The 19,767-nt window shown below is 45.3% G+C and overlaps 2 protein-coding genes across 2 annotated transcripts in view; one reads left to right on the top strand and one right to left on the bottom strand.

Moving 5' to 3' along the window:
• Positions 1-19,767, top strand: part of LOC139583845 (GTPase IMAP family member 4-like) — a 796,172-nt gene that overhangs the window by 745,794 nt on the left and 30,611 nt on the right. The window lies entirely within an intron of this gene.
• Positions 2-19,767, bottom strand: part of LOC139583841 (collectin-12-like) — a 57,738-nt gene continuing 37,972 nt past the window's right edge. The window contains exons 3-10 of the mRNA XM_071415378.1: positions 15,644-15,766; positions 5,227-5,313; positions 3,962-5,005; positions 3,349-3,846; positions 3,083-3,219; positions 2,871-2,980; positions 2,558-2,703; positions 2-2,415 (exon numbers count right to left, since the gene is read on the bottom strand). Coding sequence (XP_071271479.1) covers positions 2,396-2,415; positions 2,558-2,703; positions 2,871-2,980; positions 3,083-3,219; positions 3,349-3,846; positions 3,962-5,005; positions 5,227-5,313; positions 15,644-15,766 — 2,165 coding nt within the window. The 3' untranslated portion in view covers positions 2-2,395. The remainder of the gene's footprint in view (positions 2,416-2,557; positions 2,704-2,870; positions 2,981-3,082; positions 3,220-3,348; positions 3,847-3,961; positions 5,006-5,226; positions 5,314-15,643; positions 15,767-19,767) is intronic.

Raw genomic sequence — 19,767 nt, 5'->3', positions numbered from 1 at the left:
GTATGTGTGTCGTACTTTATTTTGTAAACAATGAAATGTGAAACGCCACCGTTAGTAGGTTATTTTATGCACAGATCGGATCATTTGAAGAATTACTTCATTTATTCACATATCACATGGTTGGCAATTCTATGGTTTTGAACAGTAAAACACTTGCATTGAATGTTATTAGTACTTTAGGTGTAGCTTAGACTAAACAAAAAAAAAATGTGTTGCTTTGCTCAGCTCTAATGTTCTCTCCATGTTGCTTTAATGTTTACCAAGAGCTCAGTCAAATGTATTTACAAGTGTACATCTTAAACAAGGTTGAATCTTTGCAGAAAAGCGCTTTCTTTTGAAAGTTCAAGACAACATAGGAGACACGCAGAGAAGATACGAGATACATTACATCTGAGCACTCAGTCTTCAGTTAGTCACTGTTTTGTTCTTTTAAGTTTAAAAATCTGTTGTTCAGGATCCATTGTCCTTGTTGGTAATGTGCTGGTAGTTAGCGTTAGATTCCCTCTACTAAAAGGTGCCAGCTGAAAGAATGGATCGGGATTGGGGTCATCTAATTGTATGCACTGCGATACCTAGCCCTGTGCTACAGTGTGCTGAATGAATCAACATCATGCTATGAATCAGGGCTAGACAAGAAGGAAAGAAACAATCAAATTCAATGTCAAAAATGACTGGACTATTATTGTTTTTCCAGTCACAAATGTACGTGTGAAGATACAGTACAGTATCATGGATCCGAGGATGGAATCAACTTCCTGGCACCATAAAGGCAAATGAGACCTCTGGTAAGAGCTCCAGTAAAACAGACGTGCTGCGTTCCAGGCGGACTACATTGCACTGCCAGAACTCACAACACCCGGATAGGTGTTCAGCAGCCACGTCATAACCACGTCATGTGATGTAGCAACCTGACTGCTCAGTCGATGACGTGGCATTGGTTGATGTAACGCAATGCCTGCAATGTAGTCATCCTGGAACATGACCAGTAGGGTTGTGATTGTCATGGAATTGTGGGATGCTGTAATGGCCAGGCAAATCACCACGGTCTCCGTAATAACCATTAGAATAGTAACAACATTTTTATTTAAAAAAATTTAGACCCACATTTTCTCCTCACCATCGTTACTCCTGATCACATGTGCTGCCATATAAATAGAATGACCAGAACGGGGTGTCCTCGATCAAGTCAATGATGGTATAATGGGTGGACTGGCGGCCATTGTGAGTGTACACATAGGAGCAGAGCAGGAAGTAAAAGCAGGATGTGCTGTGATTTGCTGATTCAAACTAAACTGACGTTACAAAAAAATACATTCCATCGCATGAGCCACATCAGTTAACATCATTTGAATTAACATTATAAATTACCATGACAATTATTGCATCACAATACCAGGCGGCCATTGCGAGTTTACCCATGAGTTCATCAGTCAAATTGCCAGGGTTAAAGGTTCCAAGCCCGTTCTATTCTTCCTATTTCTATGTTTGCTGCTGCTGCATTTTGGGAGCGTCGCGCGCAAACCATTGGTTGATGCAATGCAACGTTTGCAATGTAGTCAGCCTGGAACGTGACCACAGACTATTGCTACTTTGTGGAAAGTTCACACTCATACAACGACACAGGCGCCATAAGCAAACATACAGTACCGTAAAGAAACACTAACATGTACACTTGTGCAATCTTGACTTATACAACCAAGCAGACTTTCTGACTGTTATGTGTAAATACATCATTTATTCAAATCCATGTGTATAATAACGTAGTTATATATATATAGCTAGACAGTTCTTGAGGTTTGAGGAAAGGACTGGTGTTCCTCAAGGGTAGCATATCAGCGACATTTCCTAGCTTTTTTTTGCGCATCATTTTGCACCTCACATAATTGTGGAACTAGACTTTAAACCGTGAAAGGCACCGTGGTGATTCCCATTGGCACTGCTAAAATAATGATCTACATTGGAGAAGAAAAAAAATGCAATACGAAAATATACATTCAGATAATCAGATATAAATGGACTTAAAGTCGTACAAAAAAAAACAGCATTAAAAAACAACGAGACCAATCTATGAGTCAATTACTTGGGTCGTTATGTAAAAACAATATGGATCCTCTCAACTCTTAATTGTCATGTTGTTGTAATGCAAATGGTGGAAGTAATGGTCTGGATTCACTTTGGAGGATAGCTGAATCTGGCCACTAGAGGGGGAAAGCTCAGTGAATGCAGCCTTAGTCCCGATTCAGGCATGTGCAGTTTGTCCCTCGTCTCTCTCCATACAGCATATCCATGCAAACGTGTGTCAGAGGGCTAGTTACACTTGTGGGTGGAACATAATGCTGCTCACCACACCGCCTCTGACTCAACCGTGCTTCTTTTTCTTCTTCCCCAGAGGGTGCTATAACCCTGGAGTTTTTGCTGTAGAAAATGATATTACGTATAGATTATACAAATATTTTTGAATGCAAACAATATAACTTAGACAGAAAAACCGATGCGGATAGAAAACTTCAGAGACAGACAAACAGACACGCGACGAGACAGACAGACGGATACTCACAGCTCTCCATGGCTTTCTCGCAGATGTAGCTGATGAGATCTTCACAGAAGAAATCATTCCACAGTCCTTCGTGGATGAGGCCTGCGCAGTCCTCTCCTCTCTCATGCCCGTGGCTCCAGTTGTCTGGCTGGCCCGGCTTCCACTTCCTACAACCACACAGCAGAGGGCACTCACACACTGAATTCCTTCCAACTATAGATACAAATTCAGTGAGGACTGAAACCGAACTTCAGACACCTTCCCTTCAGTCACACATTGATGTCAATGCGAGGTCTCACATGGATCAGTCTGGTCACTGAGGTACTATACTCACGTGAAGGCAGGTTCGGTTCCATCCAGCCAGTGCCAAACATTCTCCTTCTCCCTATCTGTCAGACCCATCCAGAAGTAGCCCTTTCCAGAGGTCTGCTTCTGCAGCCATTTCTGAGGGGGGAAAAAGTAAACATGATGTCAGTAATGTCACTCATTTTATGACTGTTCAAACAGATGTGCATTGTATTACAAAAGGCTTATAAGGACTGTCACCTGTTCAGCTATGTCGTTAATGATCACCATTGACGCAGTCTGGGCATCACAGCTTTTCTTTGCATCGTCAAAGTTGTGCAGCTCCCTGGAGAAGTGGTAGCATTTGTCTCTGAAGCCAACCCACTCATGAGGACAACCTGAAGTTAATATGGTTATATTGTCAAACTATCACCAATTAGCTCAAGTCCTGTCAACTCATAGATGGTGTTGACAGAGTGATACAGAGATATTAATAGTGTATAAAGAGTATTATGAGTGAGTCTTACCTGGGGCCAACACTGTAGGGGCGGGGAAGTCACTCTTCAGAGAGACATAGGCCAAAGGCACTGCTGCTACTGCTGCAGGTCGGGCAGGATGTCCTGGTAGTCCAGGTGGCCCTGGGGCCCCCACAGGCCCCACCGCTCCCCTGGGTCCCTGTACCCCAGCTGGTCCCACCTGTCCTAGGTCTCCCGGCGGGCCCTGGGGCCCCTGAGGACCGGGCTGTCCGTCTCTCCCAAGGAGCCCAGCCGTTCCTGGCTCACCCTTCGCCCCCGGAGGTCCTGCCCTGCCGCCTGACCCTCGGGAGCCCTTTGAACCTGGGTTGCCCCGTGAGCCTTGTTGACCTCTGGAACCTGTTAGTCCCAGTGGTCCTGGAGATCCCTTCTCTCCACGGAGCCCCTGCACCCCAGGCCCACCTTTATCCCCTTTCTCCCCCTTCTGACCGGCCTGACCGGCCGCTCCCTGGGGTCCTTTGTCTCCCCGCGGGCCTCTGGGACCAGGTGGACCTGAAACAAGAACCAATATGTGTTCTTTTGAAACGTGTCTGTTCAACGGTATACTGTTTACAACACACTTCTACGTGAACAAAATAAAAAGCTACTATTTAGTGTGTGCCCTCACCCTGGAGAATGGTGAAGTTGGTGATTAGCTGTGAGTGCTTGCTGTCCACCAGTTTCATCTCCTCCATGACTATGGAGAGGCTGGTGACCTCCTTGTCGAGGCGGGCCGCCAGGTCGTCCTGCTGCAACCTTAGTGTGGTGGTGTCCGACCTCACGTCCAAAACCGTGGAGTTCAGGTCAGCCAGGTAGTCGGAGTGGCGTCCCACTGTTTCAGCGCAGGTGCGCAGCTCGTTGAGGTTGAGATTGATGGCGCCCAGGAGTTGGGTTGTAAAGCTGATGTTGCCCGTCACGCGGTCGATGCTCCCCTCCGACTCGTCCAGGCGTATCTCCAGCTGGTCGAACTTGGAGGAGGTGAGGTTGTCATGGTCCCTCTGCTGGTCCATGATCTCCCTGAGGGTCTGGTCGTGGTTCTCCGCCAGGCTGGAGGTGTTCTGCAGCTGTCCGGACAGCGAGGCCAGCTGAGAACCCACGTCCTCCAGAATGTCGTTGTTGGCCTTGGCCAGGACAGAGGCGTTGGAGGCCAGCACCTGGAGGTTCTGCACCTTCTCCCGCAGCCAATCAGCGTCCGACTTAGTCTGCCTGGCCGTCTGCTCTATGCTCTGGAAGTCATTGCGGATCTTCTGGATGGCCTGGCTGGTGTCGTCCACTGACCTCTGCAAAGCCAAGATCAGGCCCCTTTGTTGGGCCTGGGTGAGGTTGAGATTCCCGATGCTGAACTTGGCCTGGCTCTGCTGCCGAACCTGCTCCTGAAGCTCCGTCTGCAGCCGAGCCGTGTCGTCCTGAAGACCCTCCATGGTGCCGCCGTAGGCCCGCAAGGTGCCGTTGACGGACCTCAGCATGGCTGTGTTGGCGTCCAGCAGACCCTGGATGGAGACCTGGCTGCCTTGCATGTCCTGGCCAGCATCCTGCAGACGACCCAGGGCTGCCCGGTTACTACTGCTCCTTTCAGCCACCTCGGACAGCTGCCTCTGCAGAGCCCAGATGTTGTTCTTAAAGGCCTGGATTTCTGTGGTGGTGTTCTCCGACTTCTCGCCAGTCTGGTCATCTGGGAACATGGGATGAAATTGACGTGGACTTTGTAACTGAGAGTTGGATGAAGTTACACTTCTCTCAATGATGAATGTTACTAAAAACAGCTATTCGGATTCATTTGATGTATTCAAGATAATGCATAGCCCCATAGTACAAGGGATACTGTATGGTCAACTGGCTAGCGTATATGCTCCATACTGCTGTGACCATGTGGTAGGTAGGGGTGAAACTCACCTAGCTTTTTCAAGTCTGTTTCCACAGCAATGATCTTCCCCCCATAGCTCTCAATACCTTCGGACACATTGTCAACCTTTTGCACCACTGCAAAACAAACAAAACAACACAGCACAACACAGAAAAGATCAGGGTTAGGTCTTCAGCACAGTGGTTGGCTCCATACAATATTAACAGTCTGAGAAGGATGGGCAGAATAGCCTGAAACTATACAAAAGGGATCAGAAAGGATACTTATGAAAACTCACTCAGACACAATATATAATATATCATATAAGATGTATATTTATCTGGCGGGTATGTAATAATGGTTGCCTCAGCAATCACAAGCTCTAAGATTAGGAAAAGGTCATGTGATACACAATAATGTCTCAATGACTTGGTGTGTCCATGAAGACCGGGCACGAGACACTGAAGACACTGGAAGATGAGTGCAGATGGGGTGGGTGGTCAGAGGGAGTAGGATCTGGAGATGATCAAAGTGGGACAGGGGGACCCTGTGGGACAGGAAGCGACCCAAGTGGGGTTCCTCAGTAAACAGGGGGTTCAAAGCGTACCCTCAGGAGACAGACGCTGTGTCAGGCAGGGTCTTTACGCCCCCACAGGCGACAGGACCCTTCATTTCCTATGGAATGTGTCTGGGAATCATCCCACCACCACCACCACCACAGGCTATGGAGGCATCTCGAACCATCTAATTGGAGACCACAGGGGTTCCAACCAGTGGTGAAAACTGCACACCATGCTATTTCTGTTATTTCTATCCTCCACAGGTAAAGACCAACCAACCCATCAAGCTCAAAGAACCCACCAAGCTCAACCTTTAATGGGTATAATCATCTATTTTATTCAAGGGCCAAATCATCGTAAAGACACAGTATGAGAAGATTTAGCACCACCTCATTCATTCCCTCCCTCTGACAGAGAGCATGGGAGGACACGGATAGATAGATCCCACTGTTATGACTGGGTGTATTTCCCTGGACACGCTGTATGTGCTTATGATCTTCGTAGCTTTCAATGTGTACGGTGTAGTTGCAGAGTACTTTACATCTACTGTATGCCAGTCACAGACAGTGAGGGGTGAGGAAGCTTTCCAGCAGAGCCTGTTTTTCATGTTATTTTGGCATTAATACGTATCACATATCAGTTTGCAAACAATGTAAAAAAAAAAAAAATCTTTGAGTGAATAAAGCCGCAAACAAACACGATCTCATTTTTGCTTTCTTGAGTAAAGTATCTCCAAATGGAGGCGTTTCAGCCTAGCTCAGTGCTTTCTGTGGTGGTGGGGCAGCCAGAGGAAAATACGGAGCGTAGGGGTTGGTAATGTTCTTTAGTTGTGCCGTAATTGGCTCAGTGTTCTGTCACTCATGGGGACACTATGTCACTGCAAAATCTATGGGTAGAGCTCGAAAACTCAAGCCCCTTGGGTGCTGCCATAGACTTACATTAGAAGTGCTCATCCATGAAGGCTCAAGGTCATTGGCCACAGATAAAATTACATCAAATCACGTTATATCTACCGTAGCTTTGATTGGACTGATCATGTCAACATCATACTTTCAAAATCTTAGCTAGCAAGCTAGACAAGCAGTCGTCATCATGCATGAAGTCAGCAATCTACTGGCAAATCCTTTTCAATCATTGTCACATGAAGAGAAATGATAGATAAAACGTATCGGTGCTCATCGGCCATTGGACATAAACATTACACAACAAGTTGGAAATCGCTAATTCAAAAATGAGTGGTAAGGCGCCACTTCAGCCACAGGTTCGATCCCAGGCCGTGTTACAGCCGGCTGTGACCGGGAGACCCATGAGGCGACGCACATTTGGCCCAGCGTCATCTGGGTTAGGGAAGGGTTTGGCCGGCCGAGATGTCCTTGTCTCATCGTGCTCTAGCGACTCCTTTTGGCGGGCCGGGTGCGTGTTTCCTCTGACACATTGGTGCGGCTGGCTTTCGGGTTAAGCAAGAACTAGTGCGGCTCTCGACCTTCTCCAAGTCCGTAGGAGAGTTGCAACGATAAGACAAGATTGTAACTACCAATTGGATATCACGAAAAAAAGGGTGACGCCATGGGCCAGAAAAGTTTGAATACATTGGCCATGCTGTCAATCCAGCATGACTTCTGCCGCGTTCAAAACTACTGGAAACTCGGAACTGGGAAATCTCAGTTCCGACATTTCAAGTTGTGATTTCGGTCCTCTTTCTAGAGCCCAAAAGAAGGACCGTCGCGCCACCTTCCTGTTTAAGTGAGCACAGCACAACAAGGTGAGTCCAGAAATGTCTATGCTGCTGCATAAATGATGTAATATGCCAGGGTGATACTGTATGTATACTTGTAGCCAAGAAAATAATACTAAGTGTATGTTGTGTAGTAAGCTGTTCGTAGACCATGTGCCTCACCCGAATCATTTGGTAGAAACCACATTTGTTTAAGCTAGTCAGCCATATCAGCTATGTTCTTTTTAAGGCAGTAAATGAGGCTGAATGAACTGTTTTGTTTCCAGACAAGGCTCCGCTGATAGCCAGGTTTTGCAGAGGTAAGGTGTTGGGACTGTTGTTGGGACTCTGCTGTTGGGACAGCTTTCTGTAGGCCCTAACAGTTTGTGGGCACCGTTTGTCAACGTTATAGTCCAATGAATTTATTGTTTGGTGTTGTGTTGTGTAGTGGCTTTGCTGGCATGCATCTAAAAAAAATTGCCCGAACAAGATTTATGCTAAAATCCCCACTGAATCGTACATGTTTCTATGGCACAGTTGTAATAAAACGAAAAATAAATACGCTACAACATTGCAAGTTAAACGTTGTGATAGCCACAACAACGTAGAAGAGGGCTCCGCAATTAAGGAGGTATAGTGATGATAGAACGTCTAACTGACAATGAAAGGCGACTTCGACTGGAAATGAGAGACGAGAGACAGAGAAGCATTCTTCAAACCGCCGAGGATGAGTGCGCTTTTCTCATTGTCAACAAACAATAGGACAAAATGCCTTCTGAAAATAGAAACCCAGAGGTTTCATGCAAGCTTTTAATGACTTGCATGTGTTCCATCTGTAATTATGGTAAACAAACATTGAAGTAGACTGAATCTCTCAATCTGTGCCATATTCGCTTGCATGCATAGCAGGGAATTCATCCCAACAGTACAGTATGTACACTTAGATGGCATTTGTTTCAGGTGAGTGTCCTGTGTTAGAATCACTCCGACTGTAGCTGATAGCGTTGACTGGAGTCGATATTCACAAAGCGGCAGATCAGTAGCAGTGCTGATCTTGTTCATAATGATTAAAGGCAAAACTGATCCTCGATCAGCATTCCTACTCTGAGACGCTTTCTGAACACAGGCCTGGTATGGGTAGCCTCATAGACGTGTGTAGTAGTGTGTGTGGAACGCAGGAGTAAATGCTTCCACATGTTTGAGAAACCGTTTACTACATGCACTCACTGAACGTCTAATTCTCCCAGCATCCCTCTCTTTCCAGTACAGGAAACAAGGAATCAAAACAACATTCCCTACCATTCACAGACATGTATCCAGACTTGAAACAGGGAGAATATAATTCTGATGGAAAATGGTTTTGTACGGAGTAGACGTCCTAATGTTTTGGGAAACTCAAGATGCCTGTATACGGAAAACAAATGTCACTAGGGATGTACAGTAGCCTTTTCATGGTGGAAAGATGTTTAAAATGTTTACCCTCATAGATGACTATCCGTCCCCCAAATACTCTCAAAATTTAAAAAAACAAAAAAAACATATGAACTAGAAAAACGCCCTCTCGATTGAAAGAGTAGTATTAGCTCACAGTGGAGAGGCATGGCCAGTCTGAAATGAAACGTTCCACTGCAAACTAAATGAGACACATTTCCAGACACCACAAACTACTGTACCACACAGAGCACAAAAGACGCATTCAGCTCAGGTCTGCAGACCAAACCGTACATCTACTGCACATTGTTTCTCTCTATAACAATTACACACACATACACATACACACACGCACACGCGCACACACAGTTTTACTGTTGTTTGTTTTGACTTGTTCCTATGTCTGGGGGACAAGCCATGGGGGACGTGACTCAGCGCTGTGTTTTTAATTGCACTCATCCTCGCTGTTAAACTTTAATCACTTCGGTGTGATGCTCTCTGTACTAATGTATTACTTCCTCTCTGTCTAGATGTTGGATTCAAATAGTTGTTAATGCAGAATGCTGTGGATAAAAACACAACTTTGGGAAACTTTCTTCCAAGTTATGAAAGAATTAGCATCCTAAATGGCCCACATACGCTGCTAGCCTGCTACTCTGGAACAACAGTGATTCTTTACATGGTTTAGCTGAACGCTGGAGAATCACAGGGAGAGTACACACACACACACACACACACACACACACACACACACACACACACACACACACACACACACACACACACACACACACACACACACACACACACACACACACACACACACACACACACACACACACAGAGATGGATGCTCTTCGTGGTTGGAATCCATTTTATCCTGCTCAATTATATAATTAAATATTTAAATATCTTTAATACTATGTTGATAGACGCATGCGCTCACACACACATGCACACACACACATGCTCTCACACACGTATAAACATGCGTATGCACGCACGCACGCACGCACACCCACACACACACACACCCACACACACACACACGCACACACTGTATAATATCTGGTCCCCAGAGCTATGCCCTAGGCCAGCTGTGCTGCAGCTGTGGTTTCTGGGTGTCATCCCTTCCTCACAATACACACAACACACGCAAGCACACGACAAACTAACACACACACACACACACACCCTGACACCTCTGCTTATTTTTGCTAAAGCTCAATATTATAACCCAGAATGTAGTGACAGATTCCATGTACACAGCTGGAGCAGAGGGAGAGAGAGGGAGAACGCAGCATGAGTGCTGAGTAAGGCCAAAGAGAGGGCGAGACTCTCCCTACACCCTCTTATTCTCTTCTCTGATTCCTCTCCCTCCTCATATTCACCTGTGTCTAATCCCTCCCTCATATAGCCTGGGTCGTGTCTCAAATGACACCCCATTTCCTATACAGTGTGCTACTTTTGTCCAGGGCCCCCATAGGGGACGCAACCCTAGTCTTTCCTGCCAGGACAATGTCCGAGAGCTGGAGAAGAGGTTTTACCAGCCTATCATGGAGGTTCTATACTGTAGCTCAGAAGAGATCACATACGCACCATAAAGAGATCAGGTGATGAAGCGAGGACATTGCTATGGGTGAGAGTAGCGAGCATAGGGTGGGCTAGATGTTAAGATATCTGTCCACACTTCATCATACACTGCATCCTACAGTACAGAATATAGATGTGAAGTGAATAGAACATTGGGGTCTCACTTGCGGCTGTTGCGGTGACTGTATTACCGCCACACGGGCACTCCCGAGTCATGAAGGCGGTCAAATTCCACGTGACTGTTTAGTCACTGTAATTAGGCTTCCAAACTCTGATGCTGCTGATGGTCATTAGTAGCCTATCAAACTTGCTAACTGCCTGGTACTCAGCACTCTATTGTCCCTCTAATCACTCTGACATCAATGCAAATGTTATCGAAAATCTAATCAAACACTTCATGAGAGCCCATGAGCTCTAGTCGCGCAACATTTATATAGCCTATGCAATTGAGCGAGAAAACAGAGTGATGGCCTCTATTAAAAAGAGGAGGACCGCATCAGCTTTCTATAGGTTAGGCCTACTATATTTATTTCTCAACTTTCCTAATAATCAGCACACCTGGCTGGCTTGAAAATGAACCACAGGAAAACGGTCCTCCATTCTCTATTTAAGTGCATAGATGACATGTATTTTTTCCCGCTGCCCCGGTTTTGAGACAGGTCATGATAATAGTCAATTTTTAATCAAAACAAATTTCACACATGTGTTATTTGGTATACAGTTGAAGTTGGAAGTTTACATACACCTTAGCCAAATACATTTAAACTCAGTATTTCACAATTCCTGACATTTAATCCTAGTAAAGAATCCCTGTCTTAGGTCAGTTAGGATCACCACTTTATTTGAAGAATGTGAAATGTCAGAATAATAGTAGAGAGAATTATTTATTTCAGCTTTATTTCTTTCATCACATTCCCAGTGGGTCAGAAGTTTACATACACTCAATTAGTATTTGGTAGCATTGCCTTAATATTGTTTAACTTGGGTCAAACGTTCAAGTAGCCTTCCACAAGCTTCCCAAAATAAGTTGGGTGAATTTTGGCCCATTCCTCCTGACAGAGCTGGTGTAACTGAGTCAGGTTTGTAGGCCTCCTTGCTCGCACAAGCTTTTTCAGTTCTGCCCACAAATTTTCTATAGGATTGCAGTCAGGGCTTTGCGATGGCCACTCCACTACCTTGACTTAAGCCATTTTGCCACAACTTTGGAAGTATGCTTGTGGTCATTGTCCATTTGGAAGACCCATTTGCAACCAAGCTTTAACTTCCTGACTGATGTCTTGAGATGTTGCTTCAATGTATCCACATAATTTATAATTTTCCTGCCTCATGATGCCATCTATTTAGTGACGTGCACCAGTCCCTCCTGCAGCAAAGCACCCCCACAACATGATGCTGCCACCCCCTTGCTTCACGGTTGGGATGGTGTTCTTCGGCTTGCAAGCCTCCCCCTTTTTCCTCCAAACATAACGATGGTCATTATGGCCAAACAGTTCTATTTTTGTTTCATCAGACCAGAGGACATTTCTCCACAAAGTACGTTCTTTGTCCCCATGTGCAGTTGCAAACCATAGTCTGGCTTTTTTTATGGAGGTTTTGGAGCAGTGGCTTCTTCCTTGCTGAGAGGCCTTTCAGGTTATGTCGATATAGGACTCGTTTTCCTGTGGATATAGATACTTTTGTACCTGTTTCCTCCAGCATCTTCACAAGGTCCTTTGCTGTTGTTCTGGGATTGATTTACACTTTTTGCACCAAGGTACGTTAATCTCTAGGAGACAGAACGCGTCTCCTTCCTGAGCGGTATGAGGGTTGCGTGGTCCCATGGTGTTTATACTTGCGTACTATTGTTTGTACAGATGAACGTGGTACCTTCAGGTGTTTGCAAATTGCTCCCAAGGATGAACCAGACTTGTGGAGGTCTACAGTTTTTTTCTGAGGTCTTGGCTGATTTCTTTAGATTTTCCCATGATGTCAAGCAAAGAGGTACTGAGTTTGAAGGTAGGCCTTGAAACACATCCACAGGTACACCTCCAATTGACTCAAATTATGTCAATTAGCCTATCAGAAGCTTCTAAAGCCATGACATCATTTTCTGGAATTTTACATGTGTGCATTGCTGCGTTATAATGTGAAGAAACAGCCTAATAGCCTAAACAGCCTAAACAGCCTAATAGTTGATCAACATTTAAAGCTAAACATTCTGATCTGCTGCGTCAGCCACATTGCGTTAACATATTTTGGGGATGCTAGTGTTTGTATTAATTTGGGATCTATCGCATCCCACAACTGTCCCAGACTATGTTTGGAATATTTATTCTCGCACAGAATAGGTCAACTTTTGTACTATGGGGGATAGTAGATTGGCATTGGCTAGTGCTTTATCAGTTCGTTAGGCCTACTCAGCTTGCTGGCTGCCGAAAAGTAAATGTGGACAGTTCTTTCAATATCTTCACTATGTACCTCGGGATTAGATAAGGATGTGCGCAGTTGCGTCCCCGATGTGTCTGTCTTCACTTGTAGCCTGTGAGAAAGACCCGATCCCGTGATGGAGAGCCATGTGAGTGAGAGGTGCTTCGGAGCATGCAGCACTCAGGGAGAAGGGCACAACACAGCACTCCGGTCCAAGGACACAACGGCCACTGGCCGCAAAAGGTATGCATTTTTTGGGGGGTGCATTACGGCCGCCCAAAGGGATGCCGCCGTGAAATTCGAGGCATTATCAAGTACTTGCCAAAATGTGAATGAGAGACTGATAAAGTGTGTGCAGCCTGCACAAACGAACTCATGCCTTTCAATGTCTTAAAAATCTAAACATATAGACCAACGTTTGTAGAACAACTTAAGTTACACGAATAACTCTTAATTAAGCATATAGGAGTACATACACTACCAGTCCAAAGTTTTAGAACATCTACTCATTCAAAGGCCAGATCAGGACCTAACATAAGGACAACTCGGAGTATGCTATTCTGTTCTTCTGAAATAGACTTAAATAATGGATCTTTTGTGAAGGTGTAGGCTATATTACATGGATTTATTCAACTTTTTAAAATGTAGATGTTCCAAAGGTCTGCATCAGTGTATGTGGAAGCCAGGAGATGCTAAATGTGTTTATGTTAATTAACGTCAATTACCGTGAGACCAACAGATATTTGCTTGACAATCACCGGCTGACGTATTTTCGTGACCGCCACAACCCTAGTCTTACTTCACATAACCATCTAGACCTGACTGCATGGTTAGGCTGTGGAGCTGTAGTTCCCTGGACAGCCCACTACTACAGCTCTGCCAGTAAAGACCAATTTTAGTGGGTTTTGCTAGAGTTACAGTGAGTTTACCGCTTATCTGGTCTTAATTAGGGCTGCATGAAAATGTGCAGTGTGGAACAAGGATGAGGATTGACTACTGACTGACTAAACCCAATTGTGAGTGTAAAGGACATCACTTTTAATTTAGTCGAAAATCCACAACAACCACGAGCGATGATAAAACGGTTATTTGTGCACACATATGAGAACGGTTAGCGTAATTATCACAGGAACAGTCTAAGTTCGGCCTTTGGACCGTTGCGGAAAAAGCTGGAAAAATCGGAACACAGACCAGGAAGTGGAGCTCCACAACCGCGGGCCGGTTCCTTGAGGTGTGAGCGTGGGGGTGTTGGTAAAATAAGCGGAGAGTAAGTCCTTGGGTCCCGAGAGAGGGGGAACGGGGGTGTGCAGGGGTGTAGGAAGGGTGCAAGGGGGAGAACATACAACAGTGCTGAGGTTTTCAAAGGAAAGCAAAAAAGGGGGCGGGTTGCGGCTGAGTTAATGTCACTTTGGAGAGAACAGGGCTTGTTTTGGTTTCAGAGAGTGTGATGGTCTTACAGTCAGTGGGATCGCTCAGAGTTTCCATGACTCTTCCACTAGCCTGAATTAATAACAATGAAACATTGCCCAACAGCATCTATGTCATGTTTGGGCAGACCGTAAGGAGTCACTGGGGACATTAGCCCACACAAACACACACACGCCCATACGTACACACGTACACATGTACACACACACACACACACACACACACACACACACACACACACACACACACACACACACACACACACACACACACACACACACACACACACACACACACACACACACACACACAAACACATACAGCACACACGCCCACCAAATACACACAGCACACACCCACACCAAACACACACACACACACACACACACACACACACACACACACACACACACACACACACACACACACACACACACACACACACACACACACACACACACACACACACACACACACAGCCTCACACACACACACACACACACACACACACACACACACACACACACACACACACACACACACACACACACACACACACACACACACACACACACACACACACACACACACACACACACACACACACACACACACACACAAACACATACAGCACACACGCCCACCAAATACACACAGCACACACCCACACCAAACACACACACACACACACACACACACACACACACACACACACACACACACACACACACACACACACAGCCTCACACACACACACACACACACACACACACACACACACACACACACACACACACACACACACACACACACACACACACACACACACACACACACACACACACACACACACACACAGCCTCACACTCCAAAGCAAACAAACACACTGTGCTCATGGTGATCAAACAGGGGTGATCTTATTTCCTGGCAGGATGTGGAGAAGGACCTCACGCACAGTTTGGACACTCACTTTCTCAATGTGAAGGCGTAATAAGGTTTGGTTGAGCAATGCTGGTCACCACGGTCCCAGTCAGCTCACACAGTGACATAGCTAGACTTTCCATTCTATGTCTCTAAAGTAGCAACCACTTTGACAGATACACAAGCATGAAGAGATGTCTCCCCCTACCTTACAAGTTGTAGAGCCTTAGTTTTATTATGACTTTTGTTTTATGCATAATGTATTGAGTCATTGTAATTGTCTGTACCCTGGGGACTTTTGTTTTGAAAGCGATATGATGTCCATAGACACCAGTGGAGGTAGTGTAAACTATCTACAGTCAGAAATACAGTTTACAGAAGCATGCACTTTGACTGACAGGTGTCCTTGTTTACCTTTATACCCGAGGACAGCAACAGCGATGGTGAGTAGAGTGCACAGCACGTAGAGCAGTGCTATGGAGGTCTTCAGTGCCCACTCATTCTTACACTTAGTACACTGGGTACCCTCCTGGATACCTACACAAGGGAGAGAAATGCAGACGAATAAAAATGTTTATGTAAAAACATATTAAAATGAGTTCTCGACAGCATCATAGTTAGTTTGTTCACACTATTCAAACTGTAACCACACACACACACACACACACACACACACACACACACACACACACACACACACACACACACACACACACACACACACACACACACACACACACACACACACACACACACACACACACGCACACACACACACGCAACAGGTGGCCCGCCGACAAAAACAGGCCCCCAAGTGGAGGAGGTATTCCCACAAAAAATATATATATTTGATCATGTCTCAATGTAATCAAGGTATACAATTATTGTTATTTTCAAGTATAATTTATTTTTGGAATTGTGGCCAGTTGTGGCCAATTTGCAGTGTACAAATTATAATTATTATTTTCCGGCCCCCAGACAATTCGCTCCAACAAAAAACAGCCTGCAGCTGAATCTAGTTGACTACCCTTGCCATAGGAAGTGAAAGGATTTTAAGTGCCTTTAAACGGTGTATGGTAGTAGGTGCCAGGCGCACCGGTTTGTGTCAAGAACTGCAACAATGCTGGGTTTTTCACGCTCAAAAGTTTCCCGTGTGTATCAAGAATGGTCCACCACCCAAGGGACATCCAGCCAACTTGACACAACTGTGGGAAGCATTGGAGTCAACCTGGGCCAGCATCCGTGTGGAACGCTTTCTACACCTTGTAGAGTGCAACTCAATATTAGTGTTCTTAATGTTTTATACACTCAGTGTATATTCAATATATTATATCATATGACTGTATATCCTGCATCTCTGCACTCTACCTAGGGGTGCGTCCCAAATGGCACCTATTCCCTATATAGTGCAAGTGCACTACTTTTGACCAGAGTCCTATGAGCCCTCGTCAAAAGTAGGGCACTATAAGGGATTAGGGTGCATTTGGGTATATTATGGCTCAGGTGGCTACAGAGTCAGGCTATGTGGAGACAGCAGAGAGCCTGGTCAAAGTGTGGCCTGGCTGGCCCTATGTGGGCTGAGGTCTGGGCTTCTCCAGGCCCTGGGTCTGAATCTCCAGGTCCCCACATCTGGACAAACAGCCTGGAGGCCACATTAAAGGGCCCAGTTGTTCCCTGAGGCCCCGGGTGGTGAGGGGGTGAGGGACACCATAACAAGACCCCCCCAAACTGTTTACACTGTGCCACAGGCTTATTTTCCTGGGAAAGCCTTCACTTGGCAGACTCTATGACACACACACACACACACACACACACACACACACACACACACACACACACACACACACACACACACACACACACACACACACACACACACACACACACACACACACACACACACACACACACACACACACACACACACACACACACTCTCCTCATAATGAAACATAAACAGACAGTTCCTGGATTCAATAATCAACATCAGTATGTAGGAGTATGTATTCACACCAGGGACCTTCAAGTGCCTCCAACCAGCGGGGAAAGTCATGGAGGAATGTTGGCATTCTCTTACATTTTCCTGGAATATTTCTTTCCAAGGATATCTTTCCTGACAGATGAGTGGCGAGATCCACAGTGCTGACGGGAACACAGCTGCATTACATTTGAATTCAGGAAGTGGGCGAAAAAAAGAAAGGTCCTGCGTTTCATGTACCTGAAACAAAACGTACTTGCATGCCCAGCTCAAGGAAAGCCACTTCCAACATTTCCATGGCAACACAAAGATGGCCTTTGCCAATGCAATCTTTGTCTTAAAACTTCTTGACCTATGGCTAATAAATGCCTGTAGGGCTTGCTGTCTCATGTAATATGATTATGATAATGAATTATATAAGTGATAATGCCCGAGAAGCCGTTGTTTGGAGGATATATTGGCACGGTTGTTGTTAGGCCCAAGACCCCGTGTCAATATATCCTCCAAACAACGGCTTCGAGGGCATTATCACTTTTCTACAACGGGTTAACAACATATTCAAACAATGATTGACATGTTTTCATATTTTTGTTTTACTTTGATGAATTTATTCATACTATTTCATCTTTCCACGAGATATAGTCACAACACAAATCTAGGGTTGCTACCCAAGCCGGCTGGTCAGTCGTTCTATCGGTTCCTTTGCCAGAGACCCGACCCAGTCGTTCTGTTCTAATTCTATGGATGCCACCCAGTCAAATGTTTCATTGCCATGACAGCTGGCAATATTCTTATCCCTTGCTTGCTAACACAGCCTCGTCCAACAGTGCAGTCAGAATAACAGCGAAAGGAGCTGCATTTGCGTTTGTTTTAAGCTGTTTTCTGGTGATTTTTTGGGGGGATACATCCATAACAATGAGCTAATGATGCGCGATTTCACCTGGCATAGAACATTTAATATCTCGCCAGGACACACAGCTAACACAATCACTTCAAACTGAAGCTGCATTTCGTGTTCTTCCTTTGACATTTCTTTGTATATATCCATAAAAAAATGATGCTGAGTCATGATTTCGGCTGGCAGAGAAAAGCTGCCTGCCTGTCTGTCTCGTCCTGACTCCTGACAGGTTCATGACCATAGGACAGCTGGAGATCGAATTTCAATATTGAAACAATATAGATAACGTCTAGATGCTTTTTACATTGTATATCTTGTATGTAAATGAGCTGGCTGAGCTGATGAGACAGTGGATTGTGCCGTATCAGATGGAACAGAGTAAACAGGCATTTCAACGTCATAGATTTAGCCGATGGTAATTTGTGGAATAGACACCGGGCTGGAATGCGGTTTTAACCAAACAGCATTCAGGATTAGACCCACCCGTTGTATAAAGCCTAATCATTTCCATTGTAGAAAAGCATTGGTGTAGAATAGACTCTGGCACTCAAGTCTCTGGCACCAAATAGATTTTCTAATTGGCTAAAGGTATCCCTCGCTAGCTATACTGCTCTTCAACTGCATAGGTGGCGACTCAAGTGCTCTGGCACCAAATGTGGCACCACAAATGTGGCACCACTCAAGTGCTCTGGCACCACTTGAGTGCCAGAGCACTTGAGTTGCCACCCATGCAGTTGAAGAGCTAGCAAGGGATAACTTTAGCCAATTAGAAAATACTGAAGTGACCAGCTAGTCAGGTTGCTCTGCTGCTATAGGGCCGCAGTGGGACTTTGACCAGGATACCAGGCCTCCTCTTTCTATAGCTGTCCTGGGACCTGTAATGATCTTCGGCAAGCAGACCTCAGTTCAACACCCTTTCCAGCTGGAAGATGTATTCTGTCCACTCAGCCAAGTCAAAGTGAAAAGGAGATTTACCGGAAGGAGTGTTGAGGCATTGAGCTGCCAAGAATATCTCTTAATATCACTGTGCCGGGTTTTTGTGTGCAGCCAGTCATACAGAATCACCTCAGACAGGTCTTATAGCAGCTGACCAAAGTATTGGTCGGTGAGATGTAGTGGCCAGTGACAAAGCTCCTCTTCAATTTGCCTCTGTGCATGGATCATTGTAGAACATGGCAATGGTTATTCAGTTTGTTAGGGCGAAACAAAATGGATTTCAAAGCTTCAAGAACATTTATAACGACTGACGTGTTTGGAGTGCAAACCCAATGCCGGCTTCCACTGCTAAAAAATAACATGACAACATGCATCACTTCTAAGTAATCAAAAAGACTTGGGCCAGAAACTGCAGACCTATCTAAATATGTTGACAGATATTTTATAAATCTATTGTGCTAAAAGTAAATCAAACACGACAAAAGGAATGTTTTACAATACACAGACAAGGCGTTCCAACTCCATCATCATTAGGGAATGTCGACAGGATCAACTAAGCTCTCAGGGTTAGCTGTCCGAGTATCCAAAATGGAGGACAGCTGTCAAAACACAAACATGGCCGCCACCAACAACAAACAACAACAAAGCAAACCCGCTACCCCCTCCATTTCCTGCACTTTCCCCCCCCCTCCCTCCCATTGATTGTCAGATTCAGAGTCAAGGGGG

The sequence above is a fragment of the Salvelinus alpinus genome, chromosome 8 (assembly GCF_045679555.1).
Source record: "Salvelinus alpinus chromosome 8, SLU_Salpinus.1, whole genome shotgun sequence".
NCBI classification, from domain to species: domain Eukaryota; kingdom Metazoa; phylum Chordata; class Actinopteri; order Salmoniformes; family Salmonidae; genus Salvelinus; species Salvelinus alpinus.
The sequence above is the reverse complement of the archived record's forward strand: the minus strand, read 5'-3'. Positions and strand labels throughout refer to the sequence as shown.